Below are 25,054 nucleotides of genomic sequence, written 5' to 3'. Positions count from 1 at the left end.
CTACTGGATGCAGCTCAAGACTCCTGGGCGTGGCGTGCTCCTCAGCTGGGTGCTGTCAAGGGTGTTGTGTGTTAAGGGCTTGTGTCTTGGCCTCTCGAGCATGCCATATTCCAGTTGGGTCGTCTGTGCTCCTGTACTTGGCTGTTGACCTTGCCTCCGGTTCATCTGTGCCCCTGTGCCTGTCCTTTGCTGTACTTGGTTATAGCCCCCTTCTGGACCGTCTCGCGCTTCCAGCCGCCCAGTTCCATCTGGATGAAGCCCATCTGCTACAATATTCAAACATGTAGTTGTAGAGTTAGATGAGCCAAATTTTTCTTTAAGAGTACTGGTACATCGCCTGTCCATCCTTGGGGAGGATCTTCCTTTATGAGGAAACCCCTGAGATGTACTCTTTTTTACATCTGGAGTCATTTTTATTTTCTAGGAGTTTTTCTTTACCGAGGAGGAGCATCTGAAGGCAAGGATGCCCTGTTTAGCTTGGTCTGTTAAATTTAGTTTTGCCATTATCTATTGTATTTTATAACTGATTTTATATTTTGTACATGCATTGTTACTCTTTCCCACTCCTCTCCAGGGGAGAAGCAGTGATTCCAGATTCCAGTTGGGACGTCTGTGCCCCTGTACTTGGCTGTTGACCTTGCGTCTGATTCATTTCTGCCCCTTCTCCTGTACTTGGCTGTGGACCTCACCTCTGGCTCGTCTCTGCTCCTGCTACTGTACTTGGCCGTGGACCCTGCCCCTGGCTCGTCTCGCACTCCGAGCCGCCCAGTTCCATCTGGATGAAGCTCATCTGTTGTAGTTGTAGAGTAAGATAAGCTAATTATCTGGTACAACACCTGTCCGTTTCTTCCTATTTTCGCTGGTATCGTTTTTATTTTTTTGGAATTTTTCTTTTTCTGAGGAGGAGGGTCGAAAGGCAGGGATGCCCAGTTTAGTTTTGTCTAGTTTAGTGTAATTAAGCCATTACCCATTGTACTTTATAACTGATTTTATGTTTTCTACAATTAGTGAAGCCCATTGATACAACTGTGTTGTAATACTGGGCTATACCAAAACAATTGAATTTAATTGAATCAGCATCTCTGTGCAAGAAAAACATCACTGATGGTAATGACTGACAACAACTCGACCCATGTTTTGGATTAAGGTCATGGCAGAATACCCTGAGATCACCACCACAGCACTGAAGACCCTGTTGCCATTTCTGACCTCCCAACTGCTTAATACTTGACCTCCAAAGGACTGTTACACTACATTGTGGTGGATTTTACTTCAGTAGATTCAACCTAAGAAATGCAGAGGTCACATAAGAAGCAAACCACTTTCCGTGGGATGGCGGTTTCCTTCCAGCAGCTCATTTCTTAACGAATGAACGTACAGTTAATCTTAAACTCACTGCAGAACACTTGTGTCCTGCGTTTTGTGTTTGAAACTAGTTTTTGTTTAAAAAGCCTGAAATTCATGACAAAATGTGATTATGAACTACAGTATCAGTTTTGATGAGATTATAAATATTGTTGATGGTATTGTTTGACATTTTCTTTGAATGTTTATACTCAAGTCTTTTGATTTAACAAACTATTTTTGCTTGATTTTGATTTCAGTGAAGTACCATCTTTAACTCAGCTAAAGACCATAGTTGATTGTCACAAATATATAATTCAGAGCTGCGTGAATTCTTAATTTTTCTTAGTTAACTCAAAATTGGGATTTTGACAAACAAAGCAAAAACGATATTTATCAAATGATTTCAGTTTGTCAAGATAAATGAATGGATTTATTTCTGAAAAGATGGCATGGCCCTTCTGGAAGTAAAAGACCCTAACAAGAGAGGCATGGTTTTTTTTAGCTGTGTTGCCTGAAATTTGTGTCAACAAAGCAGCACAACAAACCTATTCCAGTGGAGTGTGGGATGCTGCGAGCTACACAAAATACCGGGAGCCCCAAATTTGCACCAAAAACGGGTAACAATAGCAGTTTGGTTGTGTCATTGTAGCTGTGGGCTGCATCAATAAGGATGTGGTTCCCACATAGGAATACTGGGGAAAACTGCGGCTTAGTCCGATATGACTGTTATTGAAGTGGTCTTCACTTTAAAAATCCTTTCACTTTTTGGTATTTACCGTTGGAAGAGGAACTGCACAATAATCTTCACATTTACTGGAAAAGATTCAGAAGAACAGTTCTCATCCACACTGAGCTGTGAAGTATTCTGAATATGTCAGTAAAGGTTCTCCGTCATTCAGGTGACGTTTCTCCAAGAAATTAGAGTTTTAGTCCTGAAAATCTGACTCTAATTTAAAATATACTTCGTTTTTTTAACTATAATGAAACAGTTTGTCATTTGTGATATATAATGTATTGCTGTTTTTTTTATTGTTTCTATTCTTAAAACTTGTTTTTTTCCCAACACAATTAGTTTAGTTAAAAGTATTTTTATTTTGAAGAACATTGGATTTGGCATTGCTCTCATGTTTGGTTTAGCCAGAGCTGCCACTGAGGTGAGGCGGTGTAAGGGGTGGCCGCTGCACCGCCCTTCTGTGCTCCTTCGAGCCATAAAACAAGCGACCCCCCCCCCTGCGACATGTTGCCTAGTAACAGCTGTCGATCATCGTTTATCATAGCAACGAAAAAAACTACCACAGCCGCCGACAACGTTCGTTTAATAGCGGCATATCCCGGTTGTAAGAGTAAATTTGTTTTATTATTTTGACCTCGGAATTATTTTTTTAAACAAACTTATAAGTGTGACTTCGTACCGCGATGGTTGGAAGTTGTGTTCGGGTCGACCCGCCACTGGTTGAGTTCAAGAATGCGAGAGGCGGGGAGGTTTACGAGACCGTCTTAGCGGTGACGAACATCGGGAAAAGCGTGAAGAAAATCGTTTTTACTAAACCTACACTGAAGGTAACCTCCTATAACACCTTTGCGTTATTTTTATATAAGAAAACTAATTATAGACGGCGGAATAACGTATTTCCCTTGAGAAAAAAAAGATGCTGCTAAAACGAGGCACGTGACAAAATGGATCATTAGCTTGTGAAAAAGTAAACCATGTATTTAAGAGATTAATTGAATTGAAATAAATGTAGGCATCAGCGACCATTTTAGTCTTCATTGATTTGATTGATTGTTAATTAAAATTTTTAAGACACATTTCAATATAATGATTTACCCATGATGTTTAGTAATGGCAATGTCATGATTTATGTTTTTCGGTTAGCTAATACGGTGTTAAAAAATTAACAGTTTCTGACTTACAATGTTAAAAAACTTTTTAATTAGTTATTTGATTTGTATCCTAAATCTGAGAAGTTCTAAATATTGTAATAACGTGTTGAACAGTGTAAATAAAGTATTTTAAAAGATTTTTTCAGCTAGTAATGCAAATACTTAATGTTAGCTACTAAGCTAACTATTCTTTTACTCATGTAGTTTATTGCAATGAAATTATTGTCAAAAGTAACACATTAGATTGAAGTTGTATATTTGTTTTGCTATTTGTTCCCTATTGGTCTATTATATTGATTTATTTAGACCTAAAAGGACATAATTTGAAGAAGTAGCTTTGAATTTCAAGTTTAAACTTTTCTAAGTCAGTTATGCTGAAGAGCAGACCGAAAATGTGCACACCTCCAATTTGAGAAACAGCTCACCTGTCCATTTCCCCCTCAGGTGTTCCAGCTTGATCCACCATGTGGAGCTGTCTCTCTGGCCTCTGGCCTGTCGGTTAGCGTCTCTCTGAAGTTCTCGCCGGAGTCTGACGAGGAGATCAGAGACTGTGTTCAAGTTCACGTTGACGACGAAGAAACCATCTCTATCCCACTGTTGGTGTAGGTTTCTCTCATTATCTGAAAGTCAGTAAAGTCATCTTTGAATAATTGTTTAATATTCTTCTTTGGTTCAGGCCTCCCAGGGTGTGTTTGCTCTCCATGGATTCATCCATTGACTTTGGTTGTGTTGCTGCCAGCAGTGAAGTGATCGTCAAACATCATCCTATAACTAACCATGGATCAGCGCCAGGTAAGCTCAAAATAAAAACCTTTGTGTTTTAGTGCTCTTTTATTTACATAGTTTATATAATTTTTATACTTTTCTGGAATAATGAAATATACAAGCACGTCAGTATGTTTTGTTGAGTTCAATGTATGAGTACACAAGTTGGGACTTTTCTGTTGTTTTCTTGTGGTCATTGTTTTTTCCTGTCATTACATTTATTCCTTAATGTTTTATTTAACATATTTGTTTAAATCAGACCCAGTATATTTGATAACGTTCACAGTGTTTGCTAGTATTTGTTTATTTTCCGCAGGCATGTTTCGTATTCAATGTGACGGCAGAGATGCTCAGCTCAGCCTTTCACCCCACCGTGGAGTCGTAGCCGCTGGCGCCACCAAGTGGCTGAAAGTGGAACTGAACACCGACAGGCCCAAGCAGATTTCAGAACAATTTCTGTGTGTCTTATGTTTCTGTATTGTAAAGCGCAGCTCTTGTAGTTTTGCCCCACCCTCATAGTTATTGGCCAATGACTAAAGAGATCTTTAGTCACGTGGTTTTGTTTACAAGCTTTGGTCTGCAACACGATAGGATTCTTGATACCGGTCTGAACACAGGACTCAATCTGGAACAAAGGATTTTTCCAGTCTGAATACAGTCCTAAATGAAAATAGATTTATTACTTTAAACACTTATTACAGCTAGAACTTATGCTTACTTAGCTTCCCTTATGTTTCTGTGTGAGGGTGGAGCTCCAGAACGGACCGGTGGTTGTCCTCAGCATCAGTGCAGAGGTGGTGGAGCAGCGTCTGGAAGTTTCTGACTTGCAGGTAAAACATCACATTTCACAAAGGGAAGGGGGGGGGGGGGTCATTTCCTATCTTGTAAACACGGGCTTCTGCACAGGGGAGACCTTTGCCTTGCCTGGAGTTTGGATGTGTCTACTTTGGGACATCCCATGTGAAGGAAGCGGTTCTGAGGAACCGCGGCCCAGCGGCTTGTGACTGGGTCTGTCTGCTGCAGGAAACGGCTGCAGGCACTGAGCTGGTGAGTGATTCTGTGGATGCAACAGCCCAGAGAAACACCTCAGAGGTTTGACTTTGGCTGCTATTCAGGGAACCGATCTTCAGAGGAGCACAGACGCCGCCCTGCTGGAGGAAATGAGGAAGTGCAGCTCAGCCAACGATGACGTCCGTCAGACCCTGGTCTGCGTGCCGGATCAGGGTCGGCTCAGTCCAAATGACAAAACCACATTATCTCTGTGCTTCAGCCCCGTCTACAGCAGGTATTTCATCTATTTCCACATGTGTTGCGTGTAAATTTAGACTTTGATGTCACATTTCTCCCGGTAGTTTAAACATCAGAGTGGTTTATGCTCTGAAATGCTCATGCAGTGATGAAGTTTGATAGTTTTTAACTCTAAAATGACATTTTAATAAAAACAAAAGATAAGTAATGGTACAGGAGAAGAATAAAAAGTATGTAACTCCCCGTCGGGGAATCGAACCCCGGTCTCCCGCGTGACAGGCGGGGATACTTACCACTATACTAACGAGGAGCTGCTGTGAGTCAGGTTGTGTTAGAAGGGTTTTTATTTGCTCTTTCAGGAATGCTGGCCAGAGGGCACGTGACCTTTCCCCCCGCAGACAGGATTACTGCCTGTTCCTATTGTTTGACTCCGTGGGGAGGAGACACGGCTTCACTCATGGTGCTGGTACGCCCCTCCCCCCATGCTGCATGTTACAGAGTATTTTCAGAAGATCCAAAAATAAAATACGACCTGGTGTGAACTGGTGTATTGAGTTACATGTGATTTGTTTTTCCTTGTCTCACTGAGAAATGTAAAATTCACACAATAATCAAGTCAAATGGACATAAAACAGAATCTGTAGGGTATTCTGAGTATCATGGAAAAGAAGTTTAACAGATAAAATAAAGCAAAGACTTATTTCTGTGAGTTTCTGAGCAGATAAACCTCACAGAGTAATTATTGTATTTTTTAAACGTATGTTTTGTGTATTTAAATCAGCCGTGTGTCATGAAGGAGCAGGACTGACCTCTGGTCTCCTCTCAGCTCGCAGCAGCGTGGAGGTGGCCGTGACCGGTTCAGGCCTCCCTGTGCGTCTGGTGCCCAGTCCCTCACACAGATTCGATTTCCCCAGCTGTGCGCCCGGCCAGCGTGCGGACGTCCTGTGCGTGCTGCAGAATCTCTGCCAGCAACTTCCTGTCACCTTCCGTTTCCGGAAATTGGCTCAGTTCTCCGCAGAACCTTCCGGTGCCACCGTCGGCCCAGGCCAGCGCCTGGTGGGTGTGAGGCTGGCGTGGAGAGTCCCTCCACGACTGTGCAGCATTTCTGACCACTGTCTGCATTTGTCTTGTGTTCAGGATGTAGTTTTGACCTTTAAGGCCCGTCAGCACGGCAGCTTCTGTGGGCGGCAGAAGCTGGATGTCCAGGGACGCGTTTCCTCGAGGAACGAAGACCAGGAAGTGGATCTGAAGCTCTGCAGCTTCCACACCATCACTCTGCATCTTTCTGCTACCTGCAAAATGCAAAGTGCTGGTCAGGAAACTTCACCGTTGGTTCACTGCGAGGTTTGTGCCTTTGAAATATATTCAGAAGGGATCTCCACAGGGCTGCAGCGTCCCATTCACAACTGTGAGCTGGAAGACCAGCAGCTGAAGAGATGCCAGACAGAGACAAGCAGCAGCAGCAGGGATGGAGAGAGCGCTCTTCATCACCACAGCCCAGCGCCCGCCATCAGAATGCCGTCTCCTCACAGAGAAACCAGCAGGAGGTGAGAGAAGTTCTTTTCCTAAACTTTGTAATAAATCCTCTGAGGATTATTGAGATGTTTATCTCATCAGGAAGGATCTAGAAGTCACAGTCAGTCAGAAATCTGTTCTTCTGTGTTTCTGTAAGATCAGGTCCATGGGTTCTGGTGTCCCACCCTGTCGGTCTGTGGACAACCAGCACCTTTTGAGTGAGGAAGACTCTGAGCGGCGACGACAGCACCGCCAGACCTACGTGGACTTCATCAGGCGCCGCCGACAAACACGACTTCATCAGATCAAGGAGAGGTCGGTTTGCTTTATCAGTCCGTTAAATTTTCACAACAATTCAGCAGAACAGATTTAAGGTGAACCGTGTTCCTGCAGAGAGCAGAAGAGCCTGGAGGACGGCGTGGACATCGGGATCGTTCCCTGCCACGGCCTCCTCCCCCCCAAACTTCACCCGGAGGAGAACGAAACCTCCGAGCCGAGGCTGAAGGCCAGCTTGTTGTCAGGAAGCAAACGCAGCTTTTCATTGGACACAGAGTCCAGACTTCAGGTAAACTCTGAGACGGTTTAGTATTTAGAATCATTCATTTCAAGGTAGCTTAAAAACGTCCTTTTGTTTGGATTTTGCAAAGCCTTCAGAGATGACGAATGCAGTTCCTTCAACCAGTCAGCAGGAGGAGGACTGTAGCAGAACTCTGACCCCTCAGGAGCTCTACCGGGTTATCGTAGGTGAGACTTTCCTGTCGCTCCCATCAGCCTCTGAGCTAGCGTCAACGTCTTCCCAGTCGTCTTTAAGTAGGTTTTTAGTGTCGTTATCTATGGCATAGTTCCAGCTCAGAGCAGGAAAACAAAGACGTTCATCGATCTGTTGGTCTGACAGTGGATGATCAGAATAGAGCAGAGCAGGAAGCGTGTGGCCATGCCACGAATACGCTCCTGATTCATTCGTGTATAAATTCTGTATAAATGTTTGTAAGTGCTCGCATAGAAAGGTCTTCTTCTGACCCATAACTGCTGCCTGAAGGCCAGTGACAGGACTGGAATGAAGGCCTCAGCTGCAGATTCTGTCTGAAAGCTCGTCTCCTCCACAGAGCCCCGCCTCCTGGACTTTGGGAGGGTGTGTGTGGATTCACAGTGTGTTCAGACGCTGACGCTCATCAATCTTCTACCAGCTCACGTGTGGCTGAATCTGGAGGTGGACTGTCCTGAGCTTGGAGGCTCCGCCCCCCTCTCCCACATCCTTCCTCCGCTCTCCCATCAGAGCTTCCCTCTGGTGTTTGAGAGCAGCGCTCCGGGCTCCTTCTGCAGGTTTGTGCTCGGCTCCTCCGGACCAGAGGGATCCACAGTCGTCTCACACCGATGCGGTTCCTTCCAGACCTCTGACCTACTCTGTGAACCAGAGTCATCCTGGTCAGATAGTGGTCCAGGCCCAGGTGATCCCTCTGTCTCTGGAGCTTTCCACCACCCTGCTGGCGCTCCCCCCGACCCCCACCGTGCTGGCAGCAGCAGGGCACAGGAGCGCCGTGACCCTACGAAACCCGTGCAATCGAGCCGCCGAGTTCACCTGGCGCCCCATCGTCACGCAGAACGACTTCCCGTTCTCCGTTCGACCGGCGACAGGTGCTCCGGTGCAACTCCTGCTTCCCTTCTTTGGTTGTTGTTTTGTCTTTTGTGCGATGTCCCGTGGTACTTTCCAGGAACGGTCCGGCCGCTCAGTGAGTTAGACTGTGAGGTGGTGTGGCGTCCGTCCTTCTCCTCCTCCTCTGAAGGAGACCTGGAGGTCTTTGTGCACGAGGGCAACACGCAACAACTGCACTGTGTCGCCAAGGTGACAGGGATTTGGTTTGATCTTTCAACAGTAATCAGTGATTCATAATCTGGAAACAATGATGTAAATGAATCAACAAGCAGCAAAAACCAGCCACGCCCCCTAATGAGCGGGTGTTGGTGATGCGTGGTTTGGTCCACTTTGGTTCAGTCCGTCTGTGGAAGGAAACCAGATGAAGGGGGGTGTGGCGTGTTCTGTGCTCCACTCAGTCTATCCCACTTGTCTTTCCTGGTTCTTCTGGGTCAAGACAATAGACCCAGTCCACTTTAGCAGAACTTTAACACCAGGAAGTCTCCTTCAGCTGCTGGTTCACATCCTGATCCGCTTTCTGCTGGAATCACTTCATTTCTGCATCAAATGATTCCAAACTGAAACTCTGGTTTCTCAGCTGGGATCCACGTCCGTGCAGCCGGCCCAGGACAGAATCACGTTTGGATCCGTGCCGCTCAACGCGCCGTCAGTCAGGATTGCTGTCCTACACAACAGCGGACAGAACCACGCCTACTACAAGGTTCTCCCATCGGCTCTTTGAACTAAGGCTGTTCTTCAGGAACGTCTGTTGAGACGATCGTCTTTCTTGGTGTGAGGCAGGTTGCAGAGGAGCATCTCCCAGCAGGCATGGCGGTGAGTCCGGGTGAAGGAGTCATACCAAGCAAAGGTCAGGCCGCGCTACAGATCCGCTACAGTCCAGAACAAGTCGCTCGTTTGGACGCCAGAGTGGAGGTGAGCTTGATGAGCAGAAAGCAGAGAGTTTTCAGACCCGACTGTGAGGAGCTTCCCTCTGGGTTTATCACAGATATCTCTGAGGAACATGAAGTCTGTGGAGCTCAGGGTGGTGGGAACGGTGGAGCCTCCAAACGTAGACGTGAGCGTGGTGAGGGGCCGACCTGGACAAAGGTTTCCCCCAGAATGCATTGTGGTATTTAGGAAAAACCGCCATGTTTTTCTGCTCATTTCAGACCCACTTCCAGTTTCACGGCGTTTACGTCGGCTCTCAGCAGAGAATCCCCTTCAGCCTCACCAACCGCAGTGCGACCACCGCCAGAGTCGCCTTCCATCTGCCAGACCACAAAGACTTCTTCGTCCAGGTCCCCCCACCCCCACCAAGTACCAGTTCTCACCAACAGCACAGAACAGATCCAGGCCTGAACGGTGTGGAGATCCAGGCCGGCCAGACGGAGGAGTGCTCCCTCGTCTTCTCCCCCACCCAGGTCAAAGTGGACCACCAGTCTGCAGGTTTTAGGGAAACTTTATTTGTTTCAGTTTCAAATGAAACAAATAAAGTTGTGTCTTTTAGAAAAGTTAATGAAATATTATTGTAATTTAATGTTTGTAATGTAATGCACTCCTGGTTACCATGACAACCACAGTCATCAGTGATGGGTGATCCGTCCCTGAAGAGACCTTTTATCTCCAGGTGGCCAGCCACGAGTTCCACCTTCATCTGAATGTCAATGGAATCCACTGGCCACCTTCCTCTCCCACCCCGCCCTCCTCTTCCTCACGGACAGCCAGAGGCAGAAGCCTCATCAAAGCTCCTTGTCGCTCTGACAGCCTGGAAGCAGCACCGCTGATACACGCGACAGGTGTGGCGGCGACAGGTGACCGCTCCCACACGCCGTGAGCTTCTCTGACTTAACGTTGTGCTTGAACCGTCTTCAGCTCTGCCCCCCCCTCTGGAAATGTCTCCCAACGCTTTGGAGTTTCATCTGGATCCTCAGTCTCACCTGTCCTCTCAGGTATCCCCTCCTCCCGTTCGCCTCCTCTCTCTCTGCATTTTTTCAAAGTTTTCTCTCGCTTTGACAGACGGTTGAGCTGAAAGCGGCGAGCAGAGACGGCGTCTGCTGGAGTTTGATAGGATATCCGGTCTGCTGGTGGTTTGACTGCAGAGTAGCAGCAGGCCTGCTGTCCGTGTCTCCATCATCCGGCAGCCTGGAGCCGGACCAGTCCGTCCATGTGGTGGTGACCGTCCACCCAGAGGTCCTCCCTGCAGGTCCGCTTTCTGCATACGTGTCAGAAAACGCTAACCCACAAGTTTCCCTGGAGTGGGACATTTTTCTGCCCCTTTTTTCCAGAATAAGTTTTTCTTCTAACATCAGTCAAGAAATGTTTCTTTTTATGTTCCAGATCCCTAAATTATGTGAAATAACAACAAAAAACAGGGTTTGACAGGACTGTTGTAACCAGCACGTGAAGTTTTGTTTATCTGGATGGTTCAGTTTTCTGCCACAGCTTCTTAAAGCACAAAAACAAAAGTGAACCTTTCTTTCCTTCTTCACTTTCTTCACACATCCAAGGGATGCTTCTGTTGTAGAAAACCTTCCTCTGATATCCCCTCATCACAAGAAACTCTGAACGCAGACGGAGGGATGTGAGTCAGTGAAGGGAAGGAACGGAAGGAGCATCTTGTATTTCTGGGAACAGATATCCACAAATTAGGAGTACCACAGAAACCACACACTAATAATCAATAATCAATCAACATTACATCTATGTTTATTTACTACATCTGGGCACATTAGTGTCTTTCCAACTCCTTCTCCTCCTCCTAAGAAGCAGCAGAAGCTCTCCACGCACGGGTTGAAAGCCTTCAATATTCACAACACTTCTAACTTTTTCCACTGCATAGAACCAATAAACTCAGCTGAAAGCCATCCTTATTTCTACCAGCAACTCTTCTCAGCAGAGCTCCACTCCCACTGCGGCTGCCTCAGCACAAAGCTGCTTTTCCCAGCTCTCTGCATTACATTCATAGCACAAGCCGTAGTTTAAAGAGGTTGTGTTATTTTCCCATCCCCGCCAAGAACCTCTCCAGAACCCGCTCTGAGAGTTTAAAGAGACTGTCTTCCTTTCAGGAACTCGAGGAACCAAAGCATCTATCCTTCTTTACTTGGGACCACAGCAGGAGGTCAAAGGGCAATCTCCATACAGAAGACTGTTGGTCACCGTGACCTTTAACCTCCCGACCATCAGCCTGCAGCCCCGCAGAGTCCTTGTGGGCCCAGCTCCTCTGAGGAGCAGCGTGGAGACCAGACTCACGCTGAAACTTGACGGATATCCCAGGTTAGTCTCTACAGAGATGCATCACCTTTACTGAATACGATGTGAAGCTCCGTTCACGCTGAACACAAGGTTGGACGCTTGTCTGGACGCCGTCAATCTCCCACCACATGTGGGTGGAGCTTCCATCAGGTTTTTAGCCTCATCGCTGCATCATGGAAGACACGGTTGATGTGAAGAGATCAGGTTGATTTATTTTGAAGGGCTCTACAAGAACGTCGGTAACCGCGACTCCATGTCATTCAGAGATTCTCCCGCTACGGCGAGCTTCACCGTGTTCTGCATGAGCAGCGTCTGAAAACGACGGCCGCGTTCAGCGGGACTTCTGTTGGTCTGAGGAGGCAAAAAGTACAAATAAAATCAGTGGAACTTTTTATTATCGTCTTGATGGGAAAAAGAAAAATGTCCTAAAGTTCAAAAGCAGAACGGTCAGATTCTCCTTCCTATTGGTTTCTGACTCCACCCACTGATTACATCATCAACACGTCACAGACCAAAGCTGAGTCCCCGATTGGTTGACACCACAGTTTGATATCGAAACATCAATAAATGCTCACAACGCTCCTGGACCTTTCATGGCATCAGAACATTGACGTCACATTGAAACTGGACGCAGAGCATTCAATGAGAACTGTAGACTTTAGAACACGGCTGATTTTGGAGTTCTAGTCATTTATCACGTTTGTATAAAACAACAGATTTAGTTTGCTCATGAATGAACAAATGTTAATGTTTAATCTTTGATCAGTCAGAGGTGTGAATGAGACCAGAACCTTCAGGGTTCCTGCTCATGTTTGCTTTTAGTGGGACAAAGGTTTCTGCTGAAGTCGATGAGGTGGAGCTGGAGGACGGGACGAAGAGTCGGCCTTTCTCTGTCGCCTTTCCTGAAGGAAACACGGTTCCTGCTCAGAACCACAAACAGGTACCGGTGCTGAGTCCTGAAAGTGAGGCTGGAACACTGGAGAACAGCTGGTTCTCTCCATGTCTCTGGAACAGGAGGCCAGTGCTGCATCTCTGACCTGCACCGTGACCTTCAGTTCTGCCGTCCGTGTGTGTCTGCGCACAAACATCACCTTCACCGACCACATGCACAACAGGTACCTGCTGCACCCCAGGATGATGGCTACTGTTGGATTTTGGAAACGGTACTGTTGAAACGGTTCCGGTGCCTAAACGCTGCTTCAAAAAGTGTAAATAAAACCCGTCCACGCTGAGAGGGATGAAGCAGCGTGACCAGGTGAAGCAGAGGCGTCTAAGATGCTTTATTTCCTTCATTCTGACAGTTCGCCCTGCGGCGCTGCGTCTGTTTTCACACGCGCTGACGTTAACGTGCGTTTCACCTCGACCGTGCTGCTCTTTTTTCTCAGAGCGTTGTGCATGTCTCTCTGACCCGTCAGGTCTCTGATTGAGGAAAGAAACTGAAGTTCAGAAAAACGTTAGCTTTGCCATTTAGACTCTGCCCACCTTCACGGGCTGACCCCTTGAAATATGAGCCCGCCCACAATCGCTGGAATAGTACAGCAAAACTGAACACAGTACTGTACATGTTGGTACTGGTACCAACTTGTCACTAAGTTCGTCTCTCGCTGTAGCCGCCATTCTTCATTCTTGTGACCAGACATCGGTCACATGATCAGAAACAGTAGTTTCATGTCAGAAAACCTTAATTTTTTTACAAACGGGTTTTGTGGATAAACACAGTTCAGTTTAGTGACCACAGAGACCTTTGTTTGTTTATGTTCTGCTTTTAAATAAAGGTTAACTGGTCATCCTCCTTCCAGCGGGATGAAACCTGTGAGAAAAGGTGTTTTTGTTTTCTCCTCCAGGTTCAGCTTTGAGGTTTGTGCTGCTGCTGACAACAGTCTGCTGACTCTCTGGCCATACTTGGCCCTGCATCACTGGAACCAGCGGGTCGTCGTGAAGATAGGTACTCACTAGATGGAACCCTAAAGAACCACCCTTAAGGGTCCTTATCATGTCAAATCCACTATTTCAGCGTTGAAGTGTATTACAATGTTAAATCAGCAGTCAGGTCCAGATTCTGATAGACTGGGAACGACAGGTTCTCTAAACTTTGGAACACTGAGGTGTCGGAAAAACAAACTGGACTGTAGATCCGGGTTTGGCAGTCCTGTTCTGAAATCTGGAAAATTCTTTCAGGAATGATGTTTCCTTTGTAGATATTCCTGTCTGCCAGCAAAATACATGCAGGCAGTAATTTAAAGGCTATTCTGAAGACTTTCACAGGAAGAGCTGGGATTTGAACCAGGACCCTCTTGTTGTGAGGTGAAGGTACAAACCGCTTCACCTCTGTGACAGGAAAAGTTTAGAAATGAGGCTGAATCATTTCAGTGGTTCTGTTTGAAGGACAAATGCAAAGGGATCCTCTCAGAGAACTCTGTTTATTGATGGAATGTTTTCCCTCCAGAGGATCCGACAGTAACGGCGTTTCTTCAGAGCGTCAGCTCCCCGAGTTCAGCGTCCGGACCCTCAGCATTGTCATCGTCTTCATTCCATCACAGCAGTTCAGCAAACCAGAGTTCAGGTTTGAAAGCATTTCCACTGATTTCGGGACGTTTCTTCGTCTTTTTACCGGCGCCGTGCTCTCCTCGCTCTCTCACTCAGACGGCGGCGGATCAACAGAGTCGGTCGGCGGGGACGCCTCCGCCCCACAGTTTGCTGCCGCCGACACAGAGGAGGGGGCGTTTGAGCGGTCCGTGTTGGTGGCTGTGGAGAGGTGGTTCAGCCTGTTTGGATGGCCGGCGGGGCCACACCCCGTCACCGTGCCGCACACGCTCAGAAGGTAGACCCCGAGCTCTCAGCTGACAATGCAGAACACTTTCTCACTCATGCTGTCTGCTCAGAGTCTCATTAGACGCTCAAAGCAGCGGCGCTGATGGAGGAAGTCGCCGTGTCAATCAAAACAGAGACACGAGGTGAGAGTGGACGCCGTCCAACGGCCTACATCTATTTATTCAACCCCAAAGTCTTATTTTTGCATCTTTTTATAGTATCTCTGTTTGCTCCGTACCGTGTTTGTGTTATAAATAAAGTTGTGTTGTATTGGACATGTGCGTGTCACAGTCCTGTCAGCGTGCAGATGTGAGGCTTCCATGTTTCTAAAGGTCTTTCGTGGACATGCTTCAGCATCTGAGCGGCAGACAGATTCCTGGCGTTCCGGTCTGCCGGAGCCTCAGCGACGACGTGGAACGCCGCGTCCAGGAGCTGCTGCGGCGCCACCAAGCCGCTCTGTCCTTCCTCACGTGAGCTTCACTGCAGACGCTTTACAAAGCTTTCAGCTCGTCTCTGTAAAACCATGAAGGTTTTTATGATTTCAGTATCTGCTCCCTCCTCACTTATCTGTGGTTTTTCAGGGTGCAGGGAGCCTGCCTCTCCCACATCAGACCGCAGGACCTCCTGGATGAGCAGGAGTTTGAACACTGGTGCCTCCTGCAGGTACCTACACCCAAACACCTGCTGCTACCGCTTTTCCACGCCCTTTTGTGTGAGAAGGTCACAGACGAGTGTATTCCCTCAGGCAGGATCCTGGCACCAAGGTCTGGACTGCAGAGGTGCTGAGTATGAATCTCTGAGCAGACGCTCGTGGACCGACGTTCTTCTGCAGACCTACAAGGTGAGCCAGCACCTTCCGTTCTGGTTAGGCTGGGTTGGTTCTAGGACTCTGGTCTTTCCTGGTCATTTCCGCTCAGGTTCTGGTGCTGCGGCGCGTGTCGGTTGGATGTCAGACCTCACCTCTGGACCACAGCGAGGCGGCGGGCCTCCTCTTCAGCAGCTACCCGTCTGTGCAGAGCAACGTCTACTCCTCCCAGGAGCTGCTGCTGCTCTTCTGGCTCAACACGCACTACCACCGGATGAGGGGGTCTCCGTGGGCCGCGGGAGGAACCGCTCACACCCCGGCACGCTGGATCGTCAACTTTGACCTGGACTTCACGGACGGGCTGGTGCTGGCCTCTCTGCTGGCCGCTCACTGCCCTTACCTGGTTAGTGTTTGAGCGCTGTCTGCTGGGCACCACAGATGTTCCTGCTGAAGGAAGGGATGCTCCTTCCAGAACTCGGGAACTTTGAAGGCTCCTACAAAAGCAAAAGGGAAAAAAGTCAATTTTCACAGATATTTTATACCTTAAACTGCAGTTTCTCCAGCAAAAGAGAACAAGGTTTTCTCTGATGCTGTGTGAGGAACCGTTCAGAAAAAACAAACTTGCTTTATCTCCTTTGATTACGGTAACTCTTGAACCGACTGACGTGAATCCAGCAGAATCTGAAGCTAAAAAATAGGCAATGTTTTATTTATGTTTTGTTTTGTGGATATTAAAAAGTAAAAACAGTGGATCTATCAGCGAATCATTGAGCTTGATTTGTGCATCAAATCTGAAGTAAAATGAAAACCTCTGTGTTTCTGTGGTCTAACCAGCATTCATGCAGCTCCTCCCTAAACCGCCTTTTCCTTGTCAGATCAAAGGCTTCCTGTCCAGGACGTACGCGGATCCCAGCAGTCTGGAGGAAATCTTTCACAACAATCTGCTGGTGGTTCAGGTCCTGAGCAGACTTCACCTCAGCATGAATGTTCAGGTAAACCCAGAGCTGAAGGCTGAAGTCCACATTCTGGGATGAAGCTGCTGGTTCCTCTCAGCACTCTGCCATGTGTGTTCAGCCCACAGACCTGTGTCAGCCAAACCCGGTGCAGGTGCTGATGCTCTGCGCTCACCTGTATGAGGCGCTGCCCCAGTTCCTCCCCAAGGACACCATCAGTCTGTCCGGGAATCTGCACGGCACCCTCAGCAAACAGGCAGGAGAAACCGCATCAGTGCTCAATCATCTGCAAAGTTTTTCAGTTGATATTTTCACGTTTTCCTCTCCTCTGTGTTTCTGTGAGCTGCAGGTGCGTCTGACAAACCCGTCCTCAAAGACCATCAGGTACCAGGCCTCACTGTTCGGAGAAGACGCTCGGTGGTTTTCCTTTCCTGCCGGGTCAAAGGTCATCGTTCCCCCAAAGTGCGTCTGATGTTTGAAGATGAGCGGACAGATGTCCTTCAACCTCCTGGATTCAGACAGAAATATTTACTGTTGTTACAGATCGAGTGCAGAGCTGACCGTCCAGTCCAGCTGCCTCTGTTTGCGCCAGATGCAGGCGGTTCTGGTTCTGATCTGCAGCTCTGCGTCTGACGTCTGCTCTCTTGCCTTCAGTCTGAGGACCCGGGTCTCTCACATCTCTCCTACGGTGAGCATCTTCACGCCGGTCCATCGTCCTGCAGACCTGCAGCTCCAGCTGTGACCTTTGTTTGTCTGCAGAGCACGCTGACCTGTGAGTCTCCCTGCTACCAGCTCAGGAGGATCCGGCTGCCGCTGACCAACAGCTTCCAGACAGAAGCTCATTTCAGGTATGTGGATCCCTACAGAGAACAGCTGTGTCAGCAACGTATGATGAGACGGAGCCTCCACCTCTGTGCTCAGGGTGGTGCTGGTGGAGTCCAGCTTCAACCCGCTGGAGTCTGAATCCGGCATAGACAGCATCGTTCATCAGGCGTAAGACGCTCTCCTCCCAGCTCGTGTTCTGGAAATCCTCTGCTCTTGATTGAAACGGGTTCCTGTCCTCCTCCACAGCACGAGAACAGCAGACGGAACTGCTGAGGGGGGAATGCAGGGTAAGGAACCCTCAACACAAGTCTGAGTGTCAGAAAGGGTTCTGGTGGTTCCACAATTTGGTTCCATGTTAGCCCACTTTAGCCGTGTTCTCCATGTAAACCCGGTTCCTTTTTTTTTTCATGTTTTCCTCTGAGCAGCGTTGAAAAAGAAATGAAAAGATCCAGTAAATCTGTGGAAGGTTTCTCGTTTTTTCCTCCTAACTTTTGTTGTTGTTGTGCACAGATGGAGCTGAGGGGGACTTCCTGAGTGAAGCCAGAAGTGTTTCTCTGAAAGCCAGTCAGGAAGACTCCCTGAACGTCCTCTACATGCCCTTTTTCCCAGGAAAAAAACACCTCTGCGTGCTGCTGCTGTGCCCACAGGTGTGTGTGTGTGTGTGCACAACACAAACGCATGCAAACTCAGTGACTTTAAGACTCTGCTGCATTTGGCTTTTCTGAGGACATTTACTGTAAAGACCTGAAGCAAAGTCATGTGTGGAACTGTGTCCCTGCAGGTGGGAGACATGGTTCACCTGGTGAAGGCAACTTCACAGCTTCCTCTTCCTTCTCCTCTCTCTGTCAGGACCAGCTCTCCATTGGCTCTGAGGACTCCTGGTATCTCACTAGAGCGATCACATGACTTTATCTGCACCAACTGTGTGTTTATACTGGGATTTGTTTGACCTGACTGACTAACTAACCCACCTCCACACTAACTAACTATCCCACCTTCACACTAACTAACTATCCCACCTTCACACTGTTAGCTCTCATCTGCAGTTTAACGTCCCAATGTGTCCGTCAAAACCTTTACATTCCAGACTACACAGGAACTTTGTGCTGCTATAAATCCTCCACAGGTCAACCCCCTCCCTCATCAAAGTTTAAACTATAGTGGCTATACGGGTGATGAACAAGTTTTGTTGCTAACTGACCCATAGGTGGCGCTGCAAAATGTGCCAGCCTTTAGCCTTGTATCCCTAAAACTACAATAGGTAGAGGCCCGGACATGGAAGTGGGTGTTGCTCAAAGGTCTAGTATTTCTAGCGCCCCTTGGTGGTGACTTAAAGAGGATTATAACTGTGTTTATGGCTGTGTCTGAATTCCCACCCTAATCTAGTAAAAAACTATATAGTAGCACTATGTGGTGCCCTGGATTTTAAAAGCTATTCTAACACCACGCTCTCTACTTTTTGTTTTTAAACGGCGATTATGACATCATCAAATTCACAAAGTTAAAATCTTATCAATATGAGCGTTTTATGATGATTGTTTGTGAGTCCACTGAGTTCTGACAATAAAAACATGGATGGTTTATTTAAAAAATACATTTTCTTTGCAAAAATTGTTTTGACGCAATGCATTGTGGTCTATATTCGACAATCTAGTGGGCTTCGAAGCACACTGGTATTTTAGAGAGACTTCTGGGTAATTTCTAGGGCTCTGCATTTTGGAACTGTAGATTCAGACAGCACTAGAAAATGGAGAACGCACTAGATAGTGCACTATGTAGTGAAGGAATTCTGTTTTTGAATACTTCGTATAACACTCTTTATTCTGCACTCTGGTAGCTGCAGCTTTCAAGCAGAAGCATCAGGCAGGATTTCTAGTTCATTTAGTTCTTGCATGAGCTTTTACCTTGTAGTTAATTTTGTCGTTCCAGGTTTGTAACCTGACGCTAACCTGCAGCTTGGACTCTAGATCATTGTTTCTGTTCCCACCAGGACTAGTTTGATCTTTCTGATGTTTTCCTCGTCAGTTGTGAACCTTCACTGCAGGGTGGGAGACCTTCTCGAGGAGGTTCTGCAGATCCCTCGCATCAATCTGCAGTGGGAACAGGCTCTGGCCGTTTGGGCTCAACACTGCATGAGTGAAGACGAACAGAGGAGGCGCCAGCTCACGCACACCTTACAGAGCAGCACTGTGAGGACCAGCATGGCCTTCATGAAGACCTGCAGACAGTCGGTACAGGCGTGCTCACGCAGAACTATCTGTAGATGTCAAAGGTGAGCTGCAGGACGCGTTGAAATGCTCACCTGGTTCTCTTTGGTTCAGCTGTGGAGGCAGATCTACCAGGAGAAGCAGATAGAGTACAGAGTGGAGGTCTCTTTGCCCCGATACTTCGTTCTGCCTTCCTCTGTTTCCATACCTGTGAAGGAGGATGCAGATGCACCATGGGACGACTCTACAGGTACAAACACCTGAGCCTCTGAACGATGCATTTCACCACTGCCCGACTGACATCTGAACGTGTGTGTTCCCCTCAAACGTCCATGCATTGATGCCATGAACGGTGTGTGTTTCGTCACAGATTGTGTGAACGTCCCCCTCCGGTTCAGAGCAGACTCTGTGGGACAGTTTACATGCCAGATGGTGATGGAGTCCTGCTTGGATACCAGGCTGTACCTGCTGGAGGTGCTGGTGACTGCACAGGTAGGTGCAGGTAGGCTGCTGGGTGTGCATTAAAAGGTGATAATGCACACGTAAAAAAGTAGTTCAATGTTCTGTATCACTGCGCTGGATTCTTTAAAACAAACTTTAGCTTCATCACAGGGACAGAAACAAGCGGTAAGATCAGTTCTCTCTGAACTGATGCTTTAGTTAACACATCGTGATCATCAGCATAGATATCACTTTCCTTTACCGATGCCGTCGAGGTCTGAACTGGCTTTCTTTCAGGTGACCGGCTTAGCCAGTTCAGACGACAAATAGTCCGCTTTTTTGTGAAAAAGCTATTAAATCTAAGTACTAAAGTTTGCATATTTCTGTCTTAAGTGATCATGGTATAAACTGGATAATGCCCGACGAGATGTGCGTGTCGTCCGTCAGTTTTTAATAATGCACACCTTTCCCGGCATTATCTCTGCTAATTGTGTAATGCACAGACGCTAGCTCCTCCTCCTTCTGCAAAACACAAAACTAGATGCTCTGCAGGACATTTGTGGGACTTCTCCAGCTTTTTGATATCTAAACATCTTTCTAGTCTTTTGAACTCACCGTTTCTACATCCCATAAACGTTAGAGCAAGTGTTCTACGTTCTGCCGTCTCTCCACCGTTCACATTATGAAGCTGCTTCTAACAATGACAGCAGGGATTTGTTTTTACAGTTTTCCTTTTCCCAACAGGGAGGAGTCAGCCACCTGGAGTTCAGCTCACCTGTCCGCCGTTCACTCACTCAGCACATACCTGTGGTGAGGAGACTTAAGGAGCCCCTTCTTTGTTTTTGCTTCAGAACATTTATGTGAACTTGGTGACGTGACGTCACTCTGTTTGCTGCAGTACAACGGAACGCAGCAGAACTGGAGAATGGAGGCTGTCGTGCGCGGTGAAGGCTTCTCCGGCCCAAACCTTTTACACGTCCAGTCAGGAACTCAGGAGTCCTACCCCCTCACATTCCTGCCTGCTGCTCCGGGCGTCGTCACGGTAACCCCCGATGAGGGATTTGTGGTTTCTGTCTTGAACCATCAGCAGTGCCACACACACACACACACACGCACACACACACACACACACACACACACACACACACTTCTTATTCTTATGTAATGTGAAGTCTTTTCATTTCCTGCCACACATTTACTGGTTTATGTCAGATCAGAGCAGAAACTGAAGCTGCTTTACGGTTTGAGTCTTCAGTGTTGTTCAGATGTTTGCAGTAAGGTCCTTCAAAACGTGGTGGTTTCATCACGTTGTCACCAAGTAAAGGTTTTCTTTGATGTGGACCCTCCCTTACCTTCAGATGCAGAAAAAAGGTCATAAATGAATGTCAGGGGCAAAAACTATCTGCATTGGCCGGGAATCGAACCCGGGCCTCCCGCGTGGCAGGCGAGAATTCTACCACTGAACCACCAATGCTTATATATGTGGAAGGGGACAGAGGGCAGTATAAGAATGTAGAGAGCGTCTCTCTCTCTCTCTCTCTCTCTCTCGCTCCCTCTCCCCCCTCCCTTTCCCTCTCTCCCTCTGTCTTTCTCTCCTGCCTCCCTCTCTCTTTCTCCCTCCCCCTCTCTCTCATACTGAAGAGGGGTTCTGACACAGAGACACAAAAAAACCAAACACATCCTGTTTGTTTTGTACTTTCATTCAGGACCAAACACTGTGGTTTATGTTTTAGATGTTTCATGGTTTATATTTGTTTCCACTCGTCATGTTGTCTGTTACCAAACTCCTGAATCACAACGTTGTCTCTCTGTGTGGGTTCCGTCCCCTCCCCACAGGGGAAGCTGTCCCTGCAGGGGGGCTGTGCCGACTCGGAGCGTGTGTTTGCCCTCAGGGGGGTCGGGGGGCCCCCTGTTCCGGAGGACCACGTGGTGCTTCACTGCCCTGTTGGGAGGACCTCCCACACTCAGCTGGACATCCCCAACCCCAGCAGGACCCCCGTCACTCTGAAGGTGAAGACAGACGGCATGTTTTTATCCTCAGCATGGTCAACACTGTCACCATTAACTATGCTAACTTCTCTAATTTGAATGAGCAATTAGTAATTGTTCACATGTTAATTTCACTAAAGATGCTAATTGTACTAAAATACCTAAAGGTTCTCTGTCAATACATTCCTATAAAACAAAAACTATGCTGAAATAGCTAAAAATGCTAGCCATTGGCCCCGCCCATTTATTGGGGTTTTTCTCCTTCTGGGATGATCACTCGTCTGGTGGAGTTGTTCATTTTTCACCAGGTGTTTGGCAACTTTGGTGATTTTAAAGGACACACTAACACACTAATGTGCAATAAAAAAGCATTGCAACAGACCATAATAATAGAGATAGTGGTCACAGTAGAGTCCATGCAGTCCTAGACTGCTGCTGACAGTAGGAGCATGTATATTCCACACAGGACTATAATATTTCCAAATGTTATATTTTTCTACCTTTTCTTGTTTGTTGCATGGAGGTGGTGACGGATTTACCTATTGTGAGCGGCAAACCCCGCCTGGTGATTAAACCTGGCGACGTATCGCCGTACACACTGACTGTGTCGCCATGGAAACGGGGGAAAGGCTCAGGTGATTGTCGATAAAGGTCCCTTTTCATCCAGGTGACGTTGTCTTAGAGTTGAGTCCTGGCGTCTGGATTTAGAGGCGGACTTTGTCTCCTGGTCACCATGCTGTCCTTCCATTGGGCCCTGAGAAGACCTGGACTCCAGCTGGACCAGGAGGGATTAGAAAGAGAGACTTTTCAGTCTGGATTCTCAATGAACCATTCAATCACAAATGTGAAGGACTCACCCGGAGGTCGTCTGTGGGACTTGAACCACTCAGACTGATGAAGACACTTGGGCGTTTCACAACAAGAACAGATGAAGTCCTGAAACATGGAGAGAGGAGTCCATCTAACAACCTGGTACTGAACATCTCCAAGACTGAGGAACTCGTCCTGGACTTCCTGCAGAACAGAGCCGCCCACGCGCCAAGATGCATCCACGGCGAACAGGTGGAGCAGGGAGAGTCCACCTCTCTGCAGACCTGTCCTGGACGTCCAACCCCTCTGACCTGGTCAGAAAGGCCTGGCAGCAGCTACACTTCTACCCAAACCTGCTGGTGACCTTCCATCGCTCCACCACTGAGAACACGCCTCCTGAGGCCACTGCAGAAAATCAGCGGTTACCCCCTACCCACAGTGACATCCATCTGCACCTGCTGCTGCCTCAGCAGAGCCAGAAACATCACCCCGGTCTCCACCTTTACACACTGCTGCCTTCTGGCAGCCGCTACACAACCGTACCAGGCAGAACTTCCCAAAAGCTGTCTGTCTGCAGAATGGAGATTTTAAAACCACACTTTCACGTTTCCTTCATTCTTGGACATTTGTCTGATTTGTGGTGGTAAGCTGCTGTGTTTTTCTATGTATTCGTCTGTATTTGTCACCGCTGTTCTCTGGTCAGACTGATGCAGCTGAACGCTCATGTCTGGTCACACAGACTGGGCTGTTTGTGGACAGAACATTTGATGGAAAACCTGCAGATGGAAAGGATCATGCAAACAGAAACGGTTCTACAGGAACAACTCTTCATCTATCTTCCCACGCAGGTTTGTTGTCGTTCCTGGAAGTTTGTGACGGTCTCCAGGTGAAACACAGAAAAGGTGAGGTTTCTGAATGCAAACCCAGATTGAGGACGGTGTCTGCTGGAACACACTGAGACACGCGGCGTGTTTCTGTGTTTAGGAGCTTCAGGACCAAACCATGAAGTCACGTTCTCTCTGGAGGTCATCTGTGAGCCTGCAGCCCCCCTGAAGGTCGTTCATGTACAGTGTGTCGTTGAGGTAAGGCAGTGGTTTTTCCTGACTCTGTTGGAATCAGCGTAGTTTGTGTTCTGGACGTGACACAGAAAGAAACCAAACGTGTCTGTTGTGTCCAGAGCTTCGCTGTGGTAGAGATTCCGGTCTGTAATGGGGGAGGAGAGCCGCTGATGCTGGAGGTGCTGCTGGAAGGAGACGGTCTGACTGGAGACGGTGGGCTCTGCGTTCCCGCTCTGGAAACCCTCACCTACAAAGTGACCTTCTGTCCCGTCAGGGCGGGAAGGAGCACGGGCAGGTGAGGCTCTCAGCTGGAGGGACTCTGAAGCAGCATTCACGCCGGAGGGGATTCACGCCTCAAGTTTCAATGTTAAGTCAATGTAGTAGTCATATCAACATGTGAGGAAACTGTCCCAGCCTCTGTTGGGCCTGTGGAGCTGGAACGATGGCGCCACTGACCAGTGGAGCTCACCAATGGCTGAGCTCGCTAACTCCCGGATCCGGCGATCGCTCCAGCTAAACAGGCTGTCCAGGTCTTGAATCAAGGACATTTCCATCCATGTGGATCTCACAGACTGACTCTTAAAATTCATCAGAAACGGCTTCATAGCAAGGACACATGGCACCTGTAAAAGGACCTATGGGAGCTTTAGCCACGCCCACTGATAAAGCAGACAGCAGCCCATGTTCTAATGGAACGTCTTTTTATGAAAACAGTAAAACTCTGTCTGATACTTTTGTGGAACAGATTCTAGGAACTTTTTGAACATTTTCAGACGTTCTGATCCCAAACTAACCGATGCCGTTTTGGGTTTCTGCAGTGTTGTGTTCCAGTCCGAGCAGATGAAGGAGTTCTGGTACCAGTTGGACCTCTGTGGTCTCCCTCCTGCAGATCCACAGGCCTGAGGTCGGATCAGAAACACTTGACGCAGGTCTGAAACCCGCCATGAGGAGAAGTTCTCGTTAAAACTGCAGAGACTTTCTCACACAACACGTAACACAAACGAACAATTGAGATGTTCCTGTTTTTCTTTCACTTCATCCAGCTGTCATCCATGCAGGTGTAAAATAATTGCTGTAGTTACTGCTGCTGCAGCTGTGGGGCAGTGGCTGCCCTGGGATTGGAAGGTTTCAGCCCTGCCTTCACGTGTTGATGTGTGTGCCTGCCCTGTGTTAATGTGACTTAGTGAACTCTTTGTTAGCGCGCACCATTTACCTCAAATAAAGGCATGAATGGTCCCATCACACAAACCTCCTGCTCCTGATTGGTCCTGTGCCGGGTCGCACCGGTCCACTCCGTCACAGAACCACGATAAATGAAGGGACCAGCCTCGTTTTACCCTGAAGCATAGGCTAAAGGACAAAGGTTATAGGTCACGATGGTCGGATAAACAGCTTGAATGACGTTTCTAGTCAACCGATGAATAGTTGGAGTTTCTGTGGAACAGAGGTGGATGATACCTGAAAGATGTTCCACTTCCAACCTTCTCTGTCTGAATGAAGCAGAGCTGGAA

General features: G+C 47.7%; 1 protein-coding gene, 1 long non-coding RNA gene and 2 other non-coding genes across 8 annotated transcripts; 1 reads left to right on the top strand and 3 right to left on the bottom strand.

Moving 5' to 3' along the window:
- Positions 1–126: 126 nt before the first annotated feature.
- On the bottom strand, positions 127–3,795 carry LOC110016515 (uncharacterized). Its single transcript, XR_002291828.2, has 3 exons — positions 3,657–3,795; positions 690–790; positions 127–266 (listed from the first exon to the last, which is right to left on the bottom strand). It is a non-coding gene; the product is annotated as an uncharacterized LOC110016515 (long non-coding RNA).
- Positions 675–24,791, top strand: LOC101170256 (cilia and flagella-associated protein 47). Of its 5 annotated transcripts, none has more exons than XM_078930844.1 (55): positions 675–806; positions 3,676–3,833; positions 3,908–4,023; positions 4,313–4,454; positions 4,742–4,826; positions 4,903–5,043; positions 5,112–5,281; positions 5,604–5,710; positions 6,071–6,300; positions 6,382–6,556; positions 6,629–6,791; positions 6,922–7,074; positions 7,153–7,324; positions 7,407–7,503; positions 7,866–8,082; positions 8,150–8,394; positions 8,472–8,602; positions 8,991–9,113; positions 9,194–9,325; positions 9,399–9,476; positions 9,562–9,813; positions 10,020–10,188; positions 10,265–10,341; positions 10,409–10,595; positions 11,458–11,665; positions 12,467–12,584; positions 12,659–12,759; positions 13,489–13,589; positions 14,091–14,207; positions 14,288–14,465; positions 14,527–14,598; positions 14,788–14,925; positions 15,037–15,118; positions 15,201–15,296; positions 15,373–15,663; positions 16,136–16,252; positions 16,335–16,469; positions 16,563–16,675; positions 16,757–16,901; positions 16,973–17,061; positions 17,135–17,206; positions 17,285–17,325; positions 17,549–17,685; positions 17,820–17,919; positions 19,064–19,275; positions 19,360–19,495; positions 19,616–19,737; positions 20,431–20,496; positions 20,585–20,728; positions 21,523–21,696; positions 22,199–22,310; positions 23,334–23,387; positions 23,470–23,567; positions 23,663–23,838; positions 24,362–24,791. In XM_078930844.1, exons 1-55 carry the CDS (start codon positions 780–782, stop codon positions 24,444–24,446), a joined length of 7,377 nt encoding a protein of 2,458 aa, XP_078786970.1. In that variant the 5' UTR covers positions 675–779; the 3' UTR covers positions 24,447–24,791. The 5 variants fall into 5 exon arrangements, 4 of the variants coding, with proteins under 4 accessions (XP_078786970.1, XP_020565096.1, XP_078786967.1 ...); XM_020709437.3 differs by lacking the exon at positions 675–806 and adding an exon at positions 2,605–2,907 and having other exon boundaries at positions 19,064–19,269; XM_078930841.1 differs by lacking the exon at positions 675–806 and adding an exon at positions 2,605–2,907.
- On the bottom strand, positions 5,483–5,554 carry trnad-guc (transfer RNA aspartic acid (anticodon GUC)). Its single transcript has one exon. It is a non-coding gene; the product is annotated as a tRNA-Asp (tRNA).
- Positions 21,090–21,160, bottom strand: trnag-gcc (transfer RNA glycine (anticodon GCC)). Its single transcript has one exon. It is a non-coding gene; the product is annotated as a tRNA-Gly (tRNA).
- Positions 24,792–25,054: the final 263 nt, after the last annotated feature.

Source organism: Oryzias latipes, chromosome 2, assembly GCF_053564925.1.
Source record: "Oryzias latipes strain Hd-rR chromosome 2, Olatipes_Hd-rR_3.1".
NCBI classification, from domain to species: Eukaryota; Metazoa; Chordata; class Actinopteri; order Beloniformes; family Adrianichthyidae; genus Oryzias; species Oryzias latipes.
This window is presented reverse-complemented; position numbering and strand designations above follow the sequence as displayed.

What these genes read in the sequence shown, in the direction of transcription:
- LOC101170256 (XM_078930841.1), top strand. Translation starts at nt 2,764, where the DNA reads ATGGTTGGAAGTTGTGTTCGGGTCGACCCGCCACTGGTTGAGTTCAAG. An exon ending in GCTCTACCGGGTTATCGTAG is followed by an intron (nt 7,504 to 7,865) that starts GTGAGACTTTCC and finishes TCTCCTCCACAG; the next exon opens with AGCCCCGCCTCCTGGACTTT. An exon ending in TCGTCTTCTCCCCCACCCAG is followed by an intron (nt 9,814 to 10,019) that starts GTCAAAGTGGAC and finishes TTTTATCTCCAG; the next exon opens with GTGGCCAGCCACGAGTTCCA.